Source organism: Rhinolophus ferrumequinum, chromosome 3 (genome assembly GCF_004115265.2).
Source record: "Rhinolophus ferrumequinum isolate MPI-CBG mRhiFer1 chromosome 3, mRhiFer1_v1.p, whole genome shotgun sequence".
In the NCBI taxonomy this organism is placed as follows: Eukaryota; Metazoa; Chordata; class Mammalia; order Chiroptera; family Rhinolophidae; genus Rhinolophus; species Rhinolophus ferrumequinum.
The window spans coordinates 91,204,501-91,219,410 of record NC_046286.1 but is presented as its reverse complement, the minus strand read 5'-3'; the positions used below and the strand labels follow the sequence as shown (position 1 = coordinate 91,219,410).

Genomic DNA, 14,910 nt, shown 5'->3' with positions numbered 1-14,910 from the left:
CCTCTGAAGAAACCATAGTAATATTTTTGTTATTTACCTGAAGATTTTCACAGGTCTCTTGACTGTAAGTGAGTCTCTGGATTTCTGTAGGTGAAACAAGATACAATGCTTGTCCATTGTTGGTGAAGCAGAATGTTCTGGCTATCCGCATATTGGTAAGGGGCAAGTAATACACATCCAATAGAGGCCTTAAACTTGGCAAACTTGAGAAAAAAATTAAAAACTTGTTAATAATAAAAAAGGTAGGTTTAGTCATGAACAAACTATTATAGAAGGTAAAAATTACAGGGGAACTTATAAACCTTAGGATTTAGTATACTCGAGTGGGAGATAAAAATAATTTGTATTCCTCATATACTTGTTCACTATTAACTCAATGAAATTAAATTCTGTTTATAAGACTGTAAACAAACGCTTATCTTTCAAACTGAATATAATTTTGTAATATTATGTTTTGCTATATCTGTGCTTTAAATACTATCAAATTCTTACCTAAAAGTCATAATGTGTCCGTTGGCACAGAAACAGGCAAGGCAGATACTGTTACTCAAAGCTACGATATCACCACGAAGCACAAATGAGGTCTCTGTAATGTTTTGCTTGTAAGCACAGTTCTGAGTTGGCAGTGAGATTACTTTTGCTTGCTTTTCAGAACATATCACTGCATACTGGTTTTCACTAATTTCCTGAGAAGAGGAAGGGGATACAGAGACTGGCCGTCTTTTCTTCAGTTTCTCCTTTTCATCTTTTTCTTCAGGAACATTGTGTTCTCTCCAGGCTTCATATGCAGGGGGCACTAAGCAGCCTGTGGTGTCCAGGAATGCCATTCTCAGGATCGCTCCTTTCAACCTCAAGATTGTACCTAAAATATGTGAGTTCAGTAGATAACAAATATTTTAATCCACACGGTAAATATGTTTATTCCAATTCTGACACTCAAAAATGTATCAAATGTATATTAAACTGAAATGGTACACTGGCTTACTGGCAGGATTCATACTTCAGATGATATTTGAATCTGGAAAAATATATCAATATTACATGCCCCAAATAGATAAGGACCACCAAACAGACAAATGCTGGCATTTCGGAATTATGTCTTCTCTCATTCCTGGCAAGTGTACTACCAACGAGTATGAGAGCAAGTAGATGGCATCTAGGGCTGCGCTGTCCAACATGGCAGCCACTAGCCATGTATGGCTATATGGCACTTCAAATGTGGTTTGTCCAAATCGTGGCATGCTACGAGAGTAAAATACATGCTGATTTGAAGACTCATTACAAAAAAATATTTAAAAATAAATCATCTCAATGAAAATACTGATTATATGCTAAAATAAAATTATTTTATATTTACGGGGTGAAATAAAATGCTTTTAAAATTAATTTTTTTGTTTTTTAATTTTTTAATATGGCTACTAGAAAATGAAAATTCTATGTGTGGCTCACATTGCATTTTGAATGGACAGTAGTGAGCTACAGGGCTGATGAGAAAAAAAATTTTCCACATATTTCTAAACATTACTTCAGAAAATCAAGATTTCTCTTTAAATGATCATGTTTCCCTGAAAATAAGACCAAGTCTTATATTAATTTTTGCTCCAAAAGACACATTAGGGCTTATGTTCAGGGGATGTCATCCTAAAAACTCATGCTAGGGCTTATTTTCCGGTTAGGTCTTATTTTCAGGGAAACACAGTATTTACTAGTAAATGTCAAATACATTCAAGGTATTATTTTGGTCAAGTTGTAGTCTTCATTTAGGGGTGATATTTTTTGACTTGCTTTGGGACTTCCTTTCCCCCACATTCTTGAAAATGTAAATATGCTTTATGCTCATTTCTAAGTAAGGTAAATGACAGTATTAATATTAAGGGTTTGGAAACCAATGAAAAGGAGAATACAGACTTGATTTAGCCTTCCAGTTCTTATTTTAAAAGATTTTTCATATTTTATTGCTTTATACTTACATAACATTTTATAGTTTGCAAAAATTTTACCATACCTGATTTTCTTTTATTTCTAAGAGGAAGAGTTCCTAAATTCTCTTTGAGAAGAATTCTCAAAATTCTTCTTAGAAGACAAAATGTTGTTTCCTTTCTTCTTTGCATTTATATATTTTTTCTATGGCAAATTTGCCAGATAAAATAAAAGACTCCCAGTTCAATTTGAATTTCAGATACATAATGAATACTTTTTTAAGTATAGGTATGTTTTCAGTATAAGTAAATACTACATTAGCTTTCCAAATACTGCACAGGACATACTTAAATCAAAAAGTATTTGCTACCTGAAATTCAAATTTAACTGAATATCCTGTATTCTACTTGGTAAATCTGGTAACCTTAGTCTATAGTTCAGGTTTTGCAATAGACAATTTATTTTAAACAGTTTGCTAATTTGAGAACTATATGTATGAACATATGTGAGATACAGTGGATTTTCTAAAAATGTACTAAGATAATATTTAAATATATGCCTGTCCTATAGTTACCAGGCTTTTGTATGTTTTCCAGCAGAGCAGTGGTTAACTGTTGGGTTCTCCTCTTGAAGGAAAAAACAAAAAAAGTGGGGACAAAGTAGACCACTTCAGGTTCGTAAGCATAGAAACCCATCTGCTTGAAAAACAGCTTTCTCCTCCTCCTCATAGTTATAATACAGATAACATGATATGAATGTCACTGTGATATTTTAAAATAGGTACCTTATTTAAGAAAATAAATCTCAAAGGTTCCACCACTGAGAAGGAACTCAAAAGTTTGCTTTTACATATGAAAATTATGTTTATATCAGAGTAAATTCATAGCTAATTTGATTGTATTGCAAGTGGGAAAATATGTTGAATACTTTATGTAGATAATAAATTATATTTAATCATTCTCTCATTTTTATTTACTGGAAACATTTATTTACTTATTACAAACTGATACAGGTGTATTATAGAAAATTTTGAAACTATAAATCAGTAAAAAGAAAATAAAAATTACCCACAATCCCATTACTCAGTTATAATTACTACTGTGTTTCCCTGAAAATAAGACCTAGCTGGACCATCAGCTCTAATGCGTCTTTTGGAATAAAAATTAATATCAGAGCTGGTCTTATTTTACTATAATATAAGACCGGGTCTTATATAATATAGTATCAGACTGGGTCTTATATTAATTTTTGCTCCAAAAGATGCATTAGAGCTGATGGTCTGAGTAGATCTTATTTTCGGGGAAACACGGTATTAACATTTTGATTGTCATCTTTCTAGTTTTTTTCTACACAAATAATTGCTGCTTACTAATAAGAAATGAGATTCATAAGAATATCATCATTATGTAACCTTTTCTATCAACTAGGTAATGCAGTATATACTCAAATATTTATTGAGCTGAATGAATAAATCAAAGTTCCTTTCATGTAAAGATAGTTCAGAAATGAACATTAATATGTAATTGCATTTTAATTCTAAATTCCAAATATTGTTAAAGTCTACTATGTAAACAAGAGGTACACTAATGAGCAAAATCACATTTTTTTCTATCTAGATCAGCATAAAATAGTAATGGAAACCAGAATACTCAGCTATTTCCAGACCTATCAGACTCTACATGTATTTGATAAAATTCAATCTCATTTTCAATATATGAAGACCATAAGTTTTTCTTCTTAAATTTGCTATTAAGCTACCTTTCCCTAATACCTCAAAGAAGAAAAATAATCTATTTTAAGACTTCACACTTACAGATTGAAAATAACCAAGTGTATAATGTTTAAAAATACATTGTTTTTCTCTTAAATATATACCATCCTTTGCGTATAGAACATAATATTTTGAACTACCCTGGAATGCATTAAAATAACATTTTTTTTCCATTTTCCTACATAATAATCATTTTAGACATGATCCTAAAGCTTTAAAAATTGTAAAACTTGAATGGCTGTATAAATAAATGATATTCTGGAATCTTATTCCATATATTCCTTTATTAAAAATATAACACTATAACTATCCCCATTTAGATTACATTTTAGGATTCTTAGATTGATTCCAAAATGAAAAGCAAAGGCTTCTATTACATTACAGCAAATCAAAACTTCACTGTGAGTGCAGTACCAGAGCATACATACCACTTGGAGACACGATTACCGGCTGAAGAAGTCTTTGCTCTCCTCCTGGGGGAAGGTTCAGTGCAATGACAAGCACCGTTCCCAAGGTCGTGCCAACCCATAAGCACGGAGAAGGAGATGAGTCTGCCTTTCGAGTAAAAGTTTCACAGAAATGAAGAGCAGAGATCGCTTCTCGGGATTCTTTATCAATGCTGGTTACACTTGAACTCCGGGATCGGCTGAAGGAATTATCTTTTACATCTGAAATGATTTAAAGTGTGAGATTGTTCAAGTTATACGCTTTTTTTGTTCGGTATAAATTTGGCCAAATGGTTAACCTGCAAAAAGACAAAAATCTATACAGCACATTTAATTTCAATCTCTTAATTGAAAAGAAAAACAATTTACTTGTATGATAATAACTTTTCCTTTGCTTAAGCATAAAATGCAAATGATCAAATCCATATTTGTCAGAACTGAGCTGGGTGCATCCCAGTAAATTTCTGGATGTGTGATCTTTATGGTTTGTAGTGCAGCTCTCTGTTGATATCCTGGCTGTGTTTCTAATCTTAGCCCTCACACCACCTTCTTTTCTCATGGTGCTGTTTCTTCCTTTGGTAATACAATTTTATGATACAGTAGAATTTAAAAAGTGTGGGTAATTTCAATTTTCTACATTTAAAAAAATGCATTTAGAAGTACTGTGATTCTACCTTCAAATTTACTGTATGATGGATGTCACCCCACCCCAAATCTGTCCATATGAAAGTCTTTAATCCATAAAAATTTAGCTTTCACTTTTCTTGAATGCCATTTTAACTGTAATCCACATTCACCTAAAATATTTTTCATCACACTGTATAAATGGTGTCTGGTTCACACTTGACTTGATACCAGGCATATTCCCTTTACCCAGCTCTGTCTGTAATAACACAGATACTTATAAATTATACTAAGAAACACTCTCTTGTCTTCAGCTACCTTCTTTGTGGCCAATTTCAAGTGTGTCTCAAGCCTTGGCCTCTAATCTCTTGTAACTGCATTTCCAAATGATTATGGGAAATTTTCCTGTTATGTCTCACTAGGCAAAATCAAAACTCATTATTTCCCCAAAGCTCTAAATTCTTCTAATGATACTATTTATATTAATGACACACCTGTCCCCTAAATGAGTCACAGTTTTGGTTCTTCCCCTTCACTTTACCTATACTTCTGATGGGGCACAATGTCCTATGCTTATTCCAGGATTGCTTTTTTCTTTCCATTTCCAATCAACTCCCAGCACCCTGAGTTCACACCTCCACCACCATTCCTCTAGATGACTACATAATTCCCAAGTGATCTTCCCACTTTCAGTCTGTCACTGTTCTAACACAAGTCAATTAAATAACATAAGGTACAGTTACAATTCTATTGTTTCTATTTTAAAAATGCTCCGTGGTTCCTCTTCATTTGATCATGCCTACAGTCTTAGCTAAATATTTTAGACTCTCCACAAAATATCTCCAACCTATTCTCCTGGCCCAGTCTTCCAATGCTACCCTGTTCATCATGGGAAAAACTGAACCATTCAATGTCTTCCAAACATACTCTGTCCTTACCTACGTTTACACTTTTGCTTATGTTTTATTTTTGATTGGTGCCATCGCCTCACCCTTTTCTCTGCCTATCAAGTCTGTGCTTATTCTCAGGTACATCATCTTCATGAAGTTTAACCTGATTCCTAAAACCACACATACATAGTTTTTCTCTCTTTTGAATCTCGATATAGTTTTCTCTCTCCCATGACACTAATAGTACATTTGTTCTGTAGTTCTCTCTGACTTTCTTAGGCCTGGCTTCAAAGTGACTGTAAGTTTCTTGAGAACAAATGGCTGTGACGTTTTGATGCCCTGCCAAATTTAGCATAGTGCCTTGCATATAAAAAAGCATGCAACAAATACTTGCTGAAGAGCCACCTACAGTTGAAAGATTCTAAATCAATGGGTTTCTGCTGTACTACTGGGGTATATTAAAATTTCTAGTAGCTTCTACTGTTCACATCTAATAAGTCATTCCTCAGATCACATGCTTTCTTTCAATGCTATCATGAAAGAAATGACTTCACAATGTGAAAAATAAAAAAACATGTTACAGTTTTTTAAGTTGTATTTTATTAAATAAAAAAGGTATAATTGGATCCTACTCATACACCTCCAAAGCTTTATATAATCAAATTAAGATTTGTAGATTAAAAATTATTCCCCCAAATAATTATATACAATGTAATTTTGATTACAGTTAGCCTCTGAAAACAATAAATCTACTAGCTATGACAATAGCATGAAGTCATCTCTGACTAGTTTCTAAAAATTAAATATGCATATATTTATACTGTGTCAGGAAATGCAATCTCAGGCAAAAACGCAGAAAAAAGATATATATATATATCCATATATATATATATATATATGGATATATATATAAAACACAAAGAAAAACATATATATATATATATATATATATGTATGTATGTTTTTGTTTTCTCTACAAAGAGTTTTTCTTTTTCTTCTTCTTTTTTTCCCCCCTGAGATTGCACTTCCTGACACAGTATAAAAGGATATGTAAATTAAACAACTTTTCATCAATAATAGCTCATTACTGGATGAGTCTGTCACAGGATACTGAGCCAAATGTTAACTCTTTATAGTTTCCAAAGTTATTTTTATGAAGTAACAGAAATTTTAAATTTATTATCCAATGATAAAAATATTTAATTTATATTTTAATAAAACATATACATACAACATGAATGAACATATATCTTCAGTTGTGCCCTAGTAATTAAAATAAAACTCAATGATTCAAGAAAGTTTGGTAAGTTTATAGTACGAAATAAACTTCAATGTAAATTGACCTGTGTAAAAACTTGTACTGGTATCTGTTAAAATTAAAATAGGTGACTCACAACAACTATACTTCCAGTGTTAATTTACAGGCCAAATAAAGTGTTTTAATTTAATGGGCTAATTTAATTATATAAAATTCATAAACTACAACTGCATTTTTATTATATGACTTCCTTATAAAAATTAGATTACCAAAGAAACTGCTAATGCTAATCAATATGGGAAAATGAAGTGAATCAGAACCGACTTCGAACTTTGACTTAGACTGTTTATTTTATCTGCCTACAACTGTTTGGAAACAAGTTAGAATTTCCAGCAGTTCATGAGCTACAACTTCCACTGACTGCTACTAAGTTAGATGTTGTGGGTGTCTGTGGCTTAAATTTTAGAAATTGGTCAAGTTGAACACATGTAATCAAAATTTTAATTTTAATTCTAGTACAAAAGCAGAAATGAAAATAGCTACCACTAAACAAAGCCTATCACGTGCTGCTCACTGTTGTCACACTTCCCATTATCATTCTGTGAATCCACATTAACAACCCTGAAAACTATTATCATTACAATTTAACAAATAATAAAACAGAGGCTCAGACAGGTTAAATGACTTGCCCCGATGACAAACCTGGTTAAAGAAGAGTTGGGATTTGTGCCCATGTCCAAGTCTAAAACTTTCGGTTAGACAACTCCAGATAAACCTGGGGTTAGGTATAACACCCATAGCATCCAAGTGAAGGGTTTTTATTATTATTGAATATTAAAGTTCAGTACTTACACACACACACACACACACACACACACACACACAGAACCTTGAACATGTGGTCTTCTGGTACATCTAAAATTCAGATAAAATTTGTCATTAATACCTCCATCGATGTCTAGCTGATACAAGCATGTCATAAAATCATTACCCTCATGTTACTCTCTGGATTCCTAGAACATTGTATATAGCATTCTCTCCTTCCTACAGAGTCTAATGCACAAAAATTCTATATCCCCCCAATTAAAACTAAATGCTAAGAGGTGAATGTGGTCAGGGCAAAATAAGGACAAAAACTAACTCCCATCAAGGTATATAACAGTTAGATGTTTTGCCTCCTGTGGTTGACACTTGAAAAGTGACATCAGAAGTTTAACAATATCACCTATGGTTCCTGAGTTGTGGACCATGGGATTTGGAATGGTAAGGCTATATAGTCAAAGTGTAGTGTTGCACAATGTCTCCATAAGCAAAAGTCAATTCTACTCATAGAAGCTTCCAGAGCTGCAGGACAATCCTACAACCTCAGCTGCTTCAGCAACATCTGGCAGTTTGAGCCTATCAATATAGTTGTTTTCCCCATTGCCTCCCCCACAAATTGTAAGGAATAGAAAATATGAAGGTCTGCATGGGAACATTTGGGGATGGAAACTCTCACAGTGGCTTGGGTACGTGCTTGGCCTTGGAAGGATTGGCTACCCTCCCAGGGACCAAGAAAATATTTACAGGATGTGGAGCCTGGCCTTCGCCTTGGCGCAGGTGGGCCGAGCTCCGACACATCCAATCTCGTACCAAGGACTGGCCCCGGCTCCTAGCCAGATCCGAGACCAGTTCCTTGTGTTGTTAACACGTATGCTTATTGGCTCCTTGCCGCTGTTGTTAGTGAAGTCCTCAAAACCCCAGAAAGCCGAGTAGGGCGTAGCAGTAGATGTTGTTCCCCAGCCGCCTGGGCTGCTACAGGATATTCCGCCCGGGTTGATGATTTCACTTGACTGAGATTTTGCCTTCACTGATGAAGGGCCGGTGCTGTTTCTGCACATGATGTTTTGCCCGTGTTGATAAACTACCGGTGCTGTTTCTGCGCATGACGTTTTGCCCGTGCTGATGAAAGGCCGCTGCTGTTTCTACGGGTCTAATTGACTGGGCCCTGGTGGTATGATGAATTGCCTCCTTGCTTGTTAGTGGTATGATGACAGACTCCCCTAATCTCTGTCTTGTCTTACTTACTTTCACTTTGTAATAAAACTCTTTAACCCCTTCATCCGGGCTTGTGGTGGTGTGTCTTGCGTATCGGGCCTTGAAAATAAGTCTGTGCACAGCAATCGATAATACTTATCGATACACCAACGTAAACAATTACCAGCAAAGAATCTTTACCAAAAAATAGTTCAGCGTCACAATGACTTGAAGGGAAATTACTTAGGCAACACGGAGACTGTTTCAAGGCATATATCAAAGTTATAACTGGCTTAGGACACTGAAATACATGAGCACACAAGCTAAAACATAAACTAAAGATGATCTATAAAAACATAGAATACACACTTTAATTACGCAATTTATAACTATTCTTCTTAAAAATACGTGATTATGATATTTCTACTAATTTTAAAAGTATTTCCACATGTATTTTCTCAGATTTTTAAGACACTAAAAGATACAAAACTATTTTAACTAGTCATATTTAATGTTATTGAAATCATGGGCCTCTTTGAGAGTCAGATGAAAACTCTGGATCCTCTCAGAAAAAAAAAATACACTGGGGTTTAAATTATGTCTTTCATTTTTATAGTGAAAGGAACTATGCCCTTTTCAAAACATGTTATCCTACATTATAGGAGTAATTCTTATTCCCTTGATACCAGTGATACTACAGGTTTCTACTAAATTATTTTTCCTGTGTTCAGGAATGTAACCTTTTATTGATGCCAGCAGAAGATGCCTACTTGTAATCACATGCTTTCTATCAGTACAACTGATGTAAGTGTATGATTTAGAAATGCCAAAATTAGTATGGTGAAATTAACCAATACCTAAGTTTGCAGTATGTATAAAAAGATAGTCAAGGAATACAGAGAATAGTGAGAAGATGAGGTGGATGAGCAAATGCAAAGGAGAAAATATAGCTATAGCTAAGACAGAAATGGGTAAAATAATCCTTACACAGTTATACTTATTCCATTAAAGGCAATAGAAATTTCTGGAATTAAAAAAAATGAGTTTAAAAAGAAACCATACTTTACATTACATGAAATTTTATTTTTATCTTTATTGAAATATCATTTTCCCCTATCCTGGGATATCAGGGAGGTGTTTTTGAGATGGTTATAAAACAAAAGGAAATGTATGAATATAGTCACTGTGCTTTCCTAATGGACTAGCTGCATAAAGTCCTATAGAGAAAGAAATATTTCCTAACTTATTATCAACAAAAAGTATGATTCTTGATACGAGAATCACTGTAATACAGAAAACTAGTAATTTATCTTGAAAATATTAAATTCTTATAAATTTATAAACTGCAGAGTTCAAAATAAGTTTTGAGATGGTTAAGTGGGATATAACAATTTTTAATAGAAATTAATCTGAAATTGCAAAAATCTTAATCTTATATTAAATTTTGTTTAGATCTAAAGTACGAGAAGGGCGAGGAAATATATTATTTTGCTTTACTTGATTTTATAATTATCTTTCATAATTTACACATGGCATTCTAAAAGCTATACTAATCCTTCAACATCTTTGTCATTTTAAACTTGATTTCCGATGAAAATCGAGTCTATGGTAATGTTAAATCTTCTGGTTTCCTTGTATGCCCATTAAAGGGAGTTTGCTATGGATATTTATTTCTTTTACTTACCTATGTCAGGCTTTAGGTCAGTAGGCAAGCTTAACTTCCTTGACATCTTTGCTGAAAAATAAAATGCATTTTTAAAGTTCTGAACAATCTTTGATTCATACTTAATACCAACTGGCATTCGTAAGAAGCGAATATGTTTATTACTAAATCTAGATGCTAAGATAATTAAAATGATTAATAATATTATGGGTGGAAAGTAAATCTTATTTTCAACTTTTTAAAAAGTTTATACTTACTTGATGTAATATCTTTCTGAGGTTGAAGCCCTTACTTCAACAAGGAAACCTTTTAAATTCTAACTTCTAATTATTTCTTAGGTTCACAGGAAAGGATTAGATTTTTCTAAGAGAAGGAAGGTCAATTCTCAGAAGGAAGATGTTTCAGATAAAGACAAAGGCATAAGACTGAGTTTGGGTTGGTGATATAGTAAAATCTTTCTAGCTCTTCATCTTCATTGGACTTATTATTTTTCAATTCATTTCTAGAATACAGGACAAACCTATGTCTACAATCAAATTATTTGATTACATTATAAAATATTTGGCTCAACCATTTCTTGATGTTTACATCTCTTTTTATATTTCAGTGGAAAAAAAAAACCAAAGCCATGCTCAAACTAAAATTATAGTATTTACAAACTGTAAGCTACAGATGTTTTGATCTCTACTTAGTACCGAGTTTCCCCGAAAACAAGATCTAACCAGAAAATAAGCCCTAGCATGATTTTTCAGGATGACATTCCCTGAACATAAGCCCTAATGTGTCTTTTGGAGCAAAACTTAATATAAGACCTGGTCTTATTTTCGGGGAAACAAGGTATTAGAATAAGAAAAAAGCCTATATGTAAATTTACTGGAATTCACTTTCCATCCTCAAAATCAGTTATTGCTGTAATCTAGGAAATGATTTAAAGTTAGGAGTTGTTTAACTATGCTATGTTAGTGGCAGTGCATGCAAAAGAGAATAGTGCTTCCTATGTGAAATTCTGAGAAAGCATTTGTTTGTTAATATATGAATGTGTATATTGGGTTAAATTTTGGACTGTTAGGAGATACTTAAAGCACAGACCCTGCTAGTCCATAAGGGCGCCATGTACACAAAGAGAAATCCAGTCATAGTACATAACTTCCATATCTAAAAAAATGACAAATCCAGTATTAGGAAAGAGGCATTCGGCAAACTGGGAAGGGATGGGAGGGAAATCAAGTTTTCACTTCTAAACTTCATTAATCTAATTAGTGGGTCAATGGATCAAATATGTGAATCAGTTTTTTTCCCATTTTCACCCAGTCTTAATCAATCTCAGTTAAAAGATAAAACGTAATACAAAACTAAAGTAGCCAAATGAAATCTATGGTTACTTGATCTCATAGAAATGGTTGCTATTGTATTTAATGTCCATTAAATTTTATTGATTTTATTCCATTAAAATCAGAAGATATTATACCTCCAAAACCGTCTTCTAAAATGCAATCTTAAAACACTTTTGAAAGAATCCAGAGCTTTTCACCAAATATTATAGGTACAATGTACTTGTTATTTAAAGTAGAAAAATCAGTCTGGTAGTCTCAAGATACTTTTAGCATCTGATGATGCAGATGCCTCTCTTGCCTCCACTACTATGACTTGGTCAAGTTATTCTAAGTCTTTAGGACCAGTGCTTATCAAACTGAATGGGCACATCAATTACCCGCGGATGTTAAATCAGATTCTGCATGTACTCCTGGATGAGGGCCTGGGATTCTGCACTTCTATAACAAGCTCCCAGAAGATGCTGATGCTGCTGGTCTATGGACCACACTCAGAGCAGCAAGGTCCCTCAACTAAAAGCACCTTCCCAACAGGAGCTAAGACTAACTCATCAAACCAGTATGCGTAGACATTAAGTCTCCCACAAACATTTCTTGAACAAGTTTCAATAGCTAGTGTATAAAAGGAGAAAGCATATAGTGATTGGGACTGGATTTGGAAATCAGATCAAATCTGAGTTTGAATCCACTTCTACCAACTACTAGGTGTGTGTGACCTTCGGCCAATTACTTTGCCTTTCTAAACCTTAAATTTCCTCATCTGTAAAATCAGGATAGTAATAAGGCCAATTTCACAGTTGTGAGGATTATATAAGATGATGCAAGCAAAGCACTGAGCATACTACCTGATACATAGTATGGATTTGATAAATGTTAGTGATTATTTTTTAATAATAAGCAAATAAAGTGATTTTTTTATAAACTTTAAAATGCTATACAGATGAGCTATTCATATAAACAACCCAATGTCACTTTAATTCTATGGTAAAATTCCAAGTAGCTAAGTGTATGCTTTTTAATCTTCCTTAGGGGGTTCTACTAGAAATACTTTCATATTAACTTTTCAAATGTTTTAAAGATTTAAGTTAATCCTTCCCATAAAATATTTATTTATTTATTTTTGGTCTAGCACTAACTGAATTTCTTGATCATGTGAAAAAAAAAGGAATATAACTAATCAGCTTTCAAATAATTCTTCAGTTGGTCTAATTTTGACATTTTTTTCAGAGGTTAAAACCACACACTAAAATGACTAGGTAGATTTCCTGAATATAGTAACTTTACAATAAATGTCACAAAATGAATTAATTACGGAGTCTATCATTTCCTCCTGAAACACTACAATTGGAGACTGACAACACGACCAACTCAATCATAGTGTTTAATCAAAAGACAGTCATATTTAAGCCACGCTGCTGTTATATTTGGTTATAAATTTAAGCAATCTCCTTGAATACAGAATTTGAAATGACAAATGTTAAAAGATTACCCTTTGTTATTTTGTGTTTATTCTAGCTATCAATATTATTTAAAAAAAGATAGAGAAGAATTTTGATGAGCTGAGAAACATTTATAGGTGGGGACAGGGGAAGAGGGAAACTTTAATTAATCTATTAAATATTTATTGGGCACATGACAGCAATTTGCCAGGCGGCAGGCATTTCCTGCCCTCCAGGAGTTCACAGTCCATTGGTGGAAACAAACAACTCCAATGCAACCTAGCAAGTACTACCAACAGAGGTAAGCACAATGTACTAATCAGAGTACACTAGACTTGTACCTATCTCAGTCTGGAATACCTATCTAAGACTATGGGATATGAAGACAAAGCCAGCAAGGAATAGTTTCGACTTTCTACATCTTCACAGAACAGTATGTTCCCCAAACATTTTTTGGTTGACAGTATTTTTCTTTTGACCTAAAATTTGCATACAAATGCACAAATCTTAAATTATATTCACTGAGTTTTGACGACGTACACACCCATGTAACTTAAACCCTTTACAAGATATAGAACTTTATTACCACTCCACAAAGGTCACATATATTCCTTCCCAATCAATTCCTGCCCTCATCCACAGGAAAAAACACTGTTCCAATGCTTTTTCCACCATTGATTAGTTCGTCTATTCTAGAACGTCATATACATGAAATCATGGCATAAACTCTTGTGTAAGGCATCTTTCATTTAGGATGTTTTAATTTTTTTTCCAAAATATTTTAAAGCTTATTTTTCAATGCACAGAATGAGAATTTTTAGATGAAAAAAAAAGTCTCAATTAACAGATTCACAGGCAGGATCAGATTAACATTTTCTTACTGTTATCCCATACTCATGCATTTTATCTTTAAGCTTTTTGAATTACGTGTTTTCTATAGAAAATTTGGAAAAATATAGAAAAACAGAAAACAAGATCCTCATGAATGCCGATAATCAAGAGGCAACATTTTTGGTATCTCCTGCTCGCTGCTTTGTAAAACCCATTTTTATTTATACAGTTGAGATGAACTATAATATACAAATCTGTATCCTGCTCTTTTTCACTATTAAAACAAGCATTTTTTCTTATATCAACTATTAGTATATTTTAATGACTACATATTTATTTATATAAACACTTATTGAGCAGTAAGGTATTTTCTAACATATATGTTAATAAAAATGTACATAAATATTTCCATATATTTTGGATTACTTTCTTAGGAGAGAGTTTCATAGGGCACAATCATTGCCAGTACAACTCCCCCAACCACCAATGTCTTCTAAAGTAAGTCTTCAAGAAGTATTTGCACTTCTTTTTAAGTTTTAAAGAAAGGTATATAAGCATAATATTCCACAAACTTCTGCTCAGCTAAATACAAAGAAAACCATGCATCAGAGAAACTCTGGCAATATGTGAAAGTCCCAGCTCACAATTACACCCCCCCAAAACTCAAGTTGTTCCATATTTTTATCATATTAAGTATAACTGAGAAATCTGAAGCCATGTA

At 33.3% G+C, this 14,910-nt stretch overlaps 1 protein-coding gene across 4 annotated transcripts in view; it reads right to left on the bottom strand.

Annotated features, from left to right (window-relative positions):
* The window catches only part of STXBP5 (syntaxin binding protein 5), a 163,678-nt gene that overhangs the window by 20,598 nt on the left and 128,170 nt on the right, over nt 1-14,910 (bottom strand). For 3 of the 4 annotated variants that reach the window (XM_033098940.1, XM_033098931.1, XM_033098951.1), the window contains 4 exons: nt 10,610-10,660; nt 4,120-4,359; nt 493-862; nt 38-203 (listed from right to left, as the gene is read on the bottom strand). In XM_033098940.1, the coding sequence (XP_032954831.1) occupies nt 38-203; nt 493-862; nt 4,120-4,359; nt 10,610-10,660 (827 nt within the window). The remainder of the gene's footprint in view (nt 1-37; nt 204-492; nt 863-4,119; nt 4,360-10,609; nt 10,661-14,910) is intronic. The other variant, XM_033098962.1, reaches the window with a different exon arrangement.